Source organism: Nicotiana attenuata, chromosome 5 (genome assembly GCF_001879085.1).
Source record: "Nicotiana attenuata strain UT chromosome 5, NIATTr2, whole genome shotgun sequence".
Taxonomy (NCBI): domain Eukaryota; kingdom Viridiplantae; phylum Streptophyta; class Magnoliopsida; order Solanales; family Solanaceae; genus Nicotiana; species Nicotiana attenuata.
Window position 1 is genome coordinate 35285090 of NC_031993.1, and position 8693 is coordinate 35293782.

General features: G+C 36.5%; 1 protein-coding gene across 1 annotated transcript; it reads right to left on the minus strand.

Annotated features, from left to right (window-relative positions):
* On the minus strand, positions 3601-6244 carry LOC109226124. The gene is made up of 3 exons (XM_019390923.1): positions 4670-6244; positions 3978-4384; positions 3601-3889 (listed from the first exon to the last, which is right to left on the minus strand). The coding sequence occupies exons 1-3, from the start codon at positions 6242-6244 to the stop codon at positions 3601-3603; spliced, it is 2271 nt and encodes a 756-aa protein (XP_019246468.1).

Here is an 8693-nt window from a genome sequence, read left to right on the forward strand (position 1 = left end):
TATTATCAAGTCCTATAGGCATATTGTCTAAGTGATTGACAGTGGCGATTATATTCAGAACCAATTAATAGAATCCTATAGGCATGATTTCTAATGTCGAACTGACTTAAATCCTATAGGCATGATCTCTAGGTTTGAAACTGATCTTAATCCTATAGGCATGGTATCTGTTACTGGATTGATTTAAATCCTATAGGCATGATCTCTAGGTTTGAAACTGATTTTAGTTTTTAGTCCTACAGGCATGATATCTATTGAGCAGTAATATGGGCAGAAGTTGTACATGTTACCAGAAAAACAATTAAATCAAACATTGAGGTCCTGTAGGCATGATTGCTAACACATATTTATTGGACAAATTAATGCAACCTATAGGCATAATTTCTAATATGCAAATATAATCCTATAGGCAGGCTTGCTAATATGCAAATATAGAACTCAGAATCAACATCACCCGAAGTCCTATAGGCAGGATTTCTAAAACACATTGCAGAATTTAACAGTTTTGACGAATGAGCAGAATTAATAACATAGATGAGTCCCTATAGGCAGGATTTCTACCCAGTTTAACAAAAGGAAATAAGAAATCCCCCCCTCCCCCGGTTTTACTAAATACCTAGAATTTGTTTATTACAAAGTTATTACAGACCAAATAATGAATGAGTTACATAACGGTAATAAGATACACTATAGGTATCCTTCATTAGGCCCAAATAAATCTGGGAACCAGGCCTTCAAACCAATCAACTTTCGAGGCTCAATTCATAGGTACATCATGCCTAAATACGAATGTCTCACCCATAACACATGTAGAACCAGGTTTCCAATGTGTCAAAGTTCCCAAAGGCCTCAGGGACCCAGGGCAATGCTCACACCAGAACCACACACTCAGAAAACAAGCAAGGTTCATGCTCAAACACACAATTCAAATGAGTTGAAGTCTGGTTAACAGTCTAGTTAAGCTAGGTATTCAATGCTAGCATTTAGGACAACCTTATTTAATCATAGAAGCAATTAGGCAAAACAGTCATGTTATCACATGAATTCAGAGGGATACCAGACATGTTAGCAATAAATTGACAGGGCATATGAATTAAGTAACTAATCTGTAAAGTTGGGATAGATTAACTAATTACATTTTGATAGTACCCTAAAAATGCAAAGTTCAGAACAGGTGCAGGATTAGCAAGCAGTGTGCATGGACAAGTTAAACATTAGGCTAGTTTTTAAGAGGATTCATATTATTCAAAACAAATAATCTAAAAATTAACAATGTTAACCATTGGATTAAAAGAAAAGCACGTAAACAGGCAAAATCATGCTTAGGGAGGGATCTTAGACATGTTGGGTTATAAACACAGATCAGGAACACATAAAAATGGTATGACAAAGGATAGTCACTCACCAGTTAAGCGAGCAAAACCAGAATAATACCACAAAGTTGAGAGTCCAGTTTGTTTGGCCTTGGCTTTCAGCCGGTCAAGACCAGTAGTAAGAGAGAGAACAGAGAGAGTATAGAACCAGAAACTTTAAATTTTTTGTGCGAGCCTATAGAGTTCGAGTCTTGTTCAAAGGGGAGAGGGGAAAGGGTTTAAATAGTATTCAATTAGGCAAACAAATAAGGGAAGGAATCAAACATACACAAATAAGGAAAGAAATTAAACCCAGAATCAATTGTATAGAGTTCAGTAAGTTAACAGAGCATAATAGCGTATCAATTAACAGTCAATCTCACGGCAAATAAGGTAAGCAATAATAGAAGCATGGTAGATTGACTGGGAATAAAGAAAGTATCAGTACCATACGAGAAAGGAAAAAGTAAAAGTCTCAAACCCTAGTTTTAGGTAAAATATACAAAATGACAGTAATAACAAGCATAGAGATGCATATAGGCATATAGACAGAGATTTTAACACAATAATTAAAGAATCAAACAGATTTGGTTTGATTTTGCAGAGTCAACAATCCCTAATTTAGGGTAAGTAAAAATTAGTCAGAAATTAACGAAAAGAGTTATAATAAGATGCACAGAGACATATAGACAGAAAGATTAAGAGAAAAAAAATTAAAAAATCAAGAACCAGATTAGATTTAGAAAGATCTGAACCCTTATTTTAGGTAAACCATAAAATCGATAAAAATAAAGGCAGAGGTTCATAAATTTTAATAGAATGAACATAGACAGGAGGTTATTCAGAAGAAACATAAAATCTAACCAGATTTGGTTCAATTAAAGAAGATCTGAAACATAACCTTAGGGTTAAGTCGAATCAGTGAGAGATACAGAAAGATTCGTACTTTCAAAGATCAAAAAATGATGAACACAGACGTAATAAGCAACAGGTTAAAGATTTTGAACCAGATTTGGTTCGATTTTTGCCAGATTTGCTTGCTATTCTAGGCAAGCCATTATGTAATATAAAAAACGGGTAGCCAGTAAGGAGAAGGGGCCAAATAAGGTAAGGAATCATGGATTGATTCCATTTTTGGGGTTGGAATCGGAGAGATTTGAGTGACGGCGCTAGGGTTTTGAGAGGTGAGAGACGAGAATGTTTTGGGACGGCGGGGGGTGTAAAGTGATTAGGGTTAGGGGTTGTCACGACCCAATTTCCAACCCGGTCGTGATGGCGCCTCTCGTGAAGACAAGGCCAGCCAACTAACCCAAATCGTCTCTTTAACAATTATTAAACATAAATGAATAGATAAATACAGCTTAACGACAATACTAACCAGTATTTACAACCCAACACAACCCGACCGGGGTGTCACAAGTCACGAGCATCTAGAGAAGTCTAAATACAACTACAAGGCCAAATATATGGAATAAAATTTAGAACCAAAGGAAGTAATCCGGTGCCGTGAACGCCGGCGGTCACTCTGCTCAGCTACGATAGCAATACCTTCAACCAGCTCAAAACCCACTAACGGGTGAACAATACCTGCATCTGCGCGCGAGGTGCAGGGAGTAAAGTGAGTACTCCAACCCAGTGAGCAATAAAAATGAATAACGGCTGAGAATATAAAATCCCACACAGGCACAGATAATGCTATCTCAAACAATAAAATCAAGTAAAAAGTAGGGACCAGTGAAACATAGCAAGAAATTCTCTTTGAAAACAATTAATAAAACAAGTATGCTCAAGTATGGTGAGTCATTGTTACCTGACCGGTCAGCCATTGTTACCTGACCCAACGTGTGTTTCAGTGCCATTGTTACCACTGGTCAGCCATTGTTACCTGACTGGTCAGTCATTGTTACTTGACCAAAACACGTGTGACAGTGTCATTGTTACCACTGTCCAATTCTAAATGGGTACCGCGCTCACTGTGGGTGTGCAGACTCCGGAGGGGCTCCTACAGCCCAAGCGCTATATCATCATAAGGCCTGAAAGCCTGTACATATCAACATGAGGCCTGAAAGCCTTCTCACAATACACTCGAGGCCTGAAAACCTCCTCAAATATCACTCGAGGCCTGAAAGCCTCCTCACATCACTCGACATATCCTCACATATGGCCCTCGGCCTCAATCAGTCCAAAAATAATCACAAGCCCCTCAGGCATCAGTAAAGACAATAATTCTCAGCTCAAACAAATNNATTCACAATTGAAAAAGCACATGCCGATGTGCTTGCAACCATGTTTTGTCATCCAACTCAAATACATCTACTCTACCGTACGACTCCCCAACAGTAGGAAAAAGAGATTCTTCTTTATTAGTCTCATGCTCAATTTCATCACTCCATTTTCTTGAACAATAAGACATTGAATCTCTACCCTCTAAATATCGTGAGCAGAATGCCATACACTCATTTGCTATGTATGCTTCTGCTATTGAACCTTCTGGACATGCACGATTACGAACATATGATTTTAAAGTACCCAAATACCTATGGAAAAAAGTAATGTTATTAGTTTGATATTAGAGTATTTAACAACTAAAGACATATAACAATGATTCAGTGATATTCTACATACCTCTCAATTGGATACATCCAGCGATAATGTACTGGTCCCGCATGTTTAGCCTCAGTTGCCAAGTGAATAACCAAGTGTATCATAACAGTAAAGAATCCTGGGAGGAAGAGTTTCTCCATAGTAGACAATGTTTCTGGGATTTTTTCTTCAAGTAGGTTTAACTCTTCTAGTTTTAGCTTTTTGCTACACAAAACACGAAAGAATGTGCATAGTTCAATTAAAATTGAACTTACTCTTTTATCTACTGATCTCCGCAAGGCAAGAGGAAGAAGTTCTTGCATTATAACATGACAATCGTGAGTTTTTAGCCCAGATAACTTTCGTTTGCGAACGCAACGTGAAATATTAGACGCATAGCCATCTGGAAACTTGGCATTTTGTAGTACTTCATAAAATAACTCCTTTTCCTGCTGAGACATTGTGAAAAAAGTAGCAGGAAGATATGCTCTCCCACTAGCTCGATATTGAGGCTATAAGCTTGGTCTTATTTTCATCTCCTTCAAGTCCAATCGAGCTTCTAAGTTGTCTTTAGACTTTTTACCAAGATTCAATAGTGTATAAATTAAGTTATCGCACACATTCTTTTCTATGTGCATCACATCAAGATTATGGCGCACCAAGTTAAATTTCCAATAAGGAAGATCGTAAAAAATACTTCTCTTTTTCCATGTGTTTTTCATCACCCCACTTACCCCTTCACTTGACCGGCCGAGAGTAAATTTTATATCTTTAACTTGATTCAGCACTACTGACCCAGATACTGGAGAAGGTGCAGGTCTTGTTTCTTTAGTCCCATCAAATGATTTCGCATCATTCCGATATTTGTGTCCCGACTTCAAGAAGCGTCGATGCCCCATGTAACAAAACTTTCTGCCATGTTTCAGCCTTCTAGATTGAGTGTTTATGTTACAAGAAGGGCATGCAAACCGACCATAAGTGCACCATCCAGAGAGAGTACCATATGCAGGAAAGTCATTTATAGTCCACATGAGAGCTGCTCGCATTTGAAATATCTCCTTAGTAGAGGCATCGTATGTTTCTACCCCAACATCCCATAATTCATTTAACTCTTCTATTAGAGATTGCAAAAATACATCGATATTATTGCCAGGCGCTTTGGGTCCAGCAATAAGTAAGGACAGAATGAAGAACTCTTGTTTCATGCACATCCATGGAGGAAGATTATATGGCATCAAAATCACTGGCCATGTACTATGAACAATTCGCATTGTGCCAAATTGATTAAACCCATCAGAAGCTAATCCTAGGCGCACATTGCGAGGGTCTCCAGCAAATTCGGGATATTTACTATCAAATTTTTTCCAAGCTTCAGAATCTGCAGGATGTCGTAGAACTATATCTTTGTTGCGCTCTTCATGATGCCAACGCATTGCTTTAGAAGTTTTCGAAGATATAAACAGTCTTTGTAGCCTTGGTTTTAAAGGAAAATACCTTATGACCTTGGCTGGGATATTTCTAGCATCATTTTTCCATCTAGAAGCTCCACAAACATTGCATTTACTGACATTCTTATTAGCAAACTCTTTCCTAAAAAGCAAGCAATCATTGGGACAAGCATGAATTTTCTCATACTTTAAGCCCAAGCCTTCAACTATCTTTTTGGTCTCATAGAAAGAAGGAGGCAATTTTTCTCCTTCAGGCAGCACATCCTTCAATAGTCCAAGCAAATCATTAAACGATTCATTTGACCATTTGAACATGCATTTTGTACGGTACAGATGCATCAAAAAGGACATTTTGCTAAATTTCTTACATCCTGGATATAGTTCTTCATTTGCCTCCTTCATGAGCCGTTCAAACTTATCCACCTCTGGATGCGGTTGATTTCCAGATGGATGAGCAGTATTCTCTTGTAAGTTATGCTCTATGTCACCCCCTTCACTAACGTCAGTATCCATGAACTGTGTAAAGCCTCCAAAGGCATCATGTATCATTCCTGTCATATCATAGCCCCTTAAAGTTGACTGGCTGCGATTATTTGCTTGAGCATTGTTTGATCCCTTTAGAGACTCACCATGACAAAACCAAGTATCATATGATGGCATAATACCATTAATCACAAGATGATCATATGCTGTAGTCCGGTTTACTTGATGGATAAGCACACACTCCGTACAAGGACATGCAATTTGTTCTCCATCTTGTTTTTCAGAAAAGGCATGGTTTATAAACTCCTCTACTCCATCCAAATATTCTTTACTAAATCTATCACAATGCATCCATCTTTTATTTCTAGGATTGTCCATGACATTTAAGATATTCTTTTTTGTTCTATACTTACTACAAGAGCTAAAAATTCATTGGTAAAAAGAGGAAATTAATAAAAAATATAGTTCAAATAAAATAACCATCTTATTAGTAGGTAATTCCATAGCTCGAAGATATCATTTTAAGAATTAAAACTATCAAACAGAAATCCATTAAAACTATCAAATAGTTAAACTATCTCTAATTTCTTCTATGGTTTCCATATATTGGTTCATAAACTTTTTAAGAATAGAATTATTAAACTTATAAATTATGCTTCTTCTATGGTTTTCATATATTTGTTCGTAAACTTTTTAAGAATAGAATTATTAGTTATAAATTATAGAAGTACCATACGTCATATATTTTAAAATTGAAGATATTACAATTGTCAAACCCTCACTGTATATGGATATGAGCTAGCTGAATAATTTGCAAATTTCAGCAATGATGCAGCAATTTGCAATTTTTGAAATCTGAATGAGGTCATTCAAAGGCATACATTATTTTCTTGAAGTATAATGTGTTATCATCCCTTAAAAATGATGATGAACTATTGTACTACAATCTCTAAGTAAAGCAGAAAAAAGCTGATAGTTCAAATTTTTCTCATGGTCCAACTTCTTTCTTCACTTCACAAATGATTTATTCTTTTGATAATTTTTCTTAACTTCACTGTTTTGCCGCACTCATAGTGAAAATTGAAGTGTAGATTGTTAGATGAATTGAAAAACTTTTTGATTAGTAAAACCAATAACCTATCGGAGAAACAGTTAGAGCAAAAAGAACAAATCAGTCAAGCTGAGCATATGCTTATTTCGTACAGAGGCATCAAATTTATAAAAATAAGAAAAGCTCGCATCAATTAGCAAAAATAAAAAACAGTATGTATGTCGACTAGTAGATTCATATCCCGACTAGTGGTAGATTCAATGAAAACATCAATATGCATCGACGACACTTAAAAAATTTCTGAATAGTCGCAAGAATAACAGTAGCCTTAGAAAATATATAGAGGAATCAATTCATAAAATAGTAGAGGAACAGAGGAGGAATAAACTCAACCAATCGCCCATCAATTTAACAGCAGCCCGTTATCACAAACTACTTAGCATATGCAAATAAACTAGAGAAGACAAAAGCTCACAACACATAGGAAAATTGCAATGCAGACATTGGAGCATTGTGTTTTGGCGCTAGGCAGTGATAGTTACAGCAGAACACTGTTTGATTCTTATTTTTGCAATATCTACAGAATGCAGATTTCATTGGACAAGAAATATAGACCAAACAAATACTAAGAACAGCCATATAACATGACTTTTACTAGATTAAATTACACAGAATCTATTGTAAATCAACCGACAAGCATCAATCCAAAATCTACTGTAAATCGATTGCAGTCGACTAATTTAACAGGGGAAAAAGAGAAGTTAACATGGGAAGAAGATGGACTGGCACTACAACAGGTTGTTGACGCAACAACGAGTTAGGAACTGATTTGCTGTAAATCAATCGACCAGCATCAATACAAAATCTACTATAAATCGATTGCAAGGAACTGATTTACTGTAAATCTACTGTAAATTGATTAGACGAAGAGAAGTTAACACTGCCATTAACGCACTGTCTTCTGTAAATCAATTGAACTGATCTTCTGTAAATCAATTGTAAAATCGAAGAGAAGAGAATTTACCTGGGAAGAAGATGTGCACAATCGTTGATGCACTGTGAATCGCACAGGCGTTTTCGTGCACTGGCGTTGATGCAGCAGCGAATTAGCTAGGGCACACTGGCATTGATGCAGCGTTTCCGCGCACTGGCGTTGATGGAGTAGCGAATTAGCTAGGGCTTTTTCCGCGAAGTCGATTCAACTAGTAAGGGAAACGATTCAATGTTTTCCTTCTGTTATTTTCTAATTATTTTCTAATTCTAATTGGGGAGGGAAACGAAAAAAGGTATCAAAAAAATTGGAGGGAAAGATTTTCTCTTCTTTGTGCGGAGGGAAAGTTAAAATAATAAAAGATTAATTACAATTAGTAATTTTTAGTGGCTATTATTTTTTATTGCCGGTAAAAGGATATCTTTTACTGGCTAATGGTCATATGCCGCTAATATTTAAGCTTAAAGAATTTATTAGTGACCATTGCCTTATTGCCGCTAAATAATTGCCGCCAAAGGTCCTATTTGTACTCTAAAATAGTACAGTTACATATGAGTACTACAGAGATAGGCACTGGAATCCTTGAAAGGGATAAATATTACCTTAGTGTGGCTTCCGTCCCGGGTAAAGAAAGAATGTTAGGCAACCCGAAGAGCCAGTAGATGGAGCAAGGGGAGCTAAAAGAAAAACAATGTCCTGTTGAAATTTTCAAAATAAAGTGATAGACAATAATGTCAGCAAGAAATAAGAAAAGAGTTAATGAAGCATTATAAGTAAGATGTGAT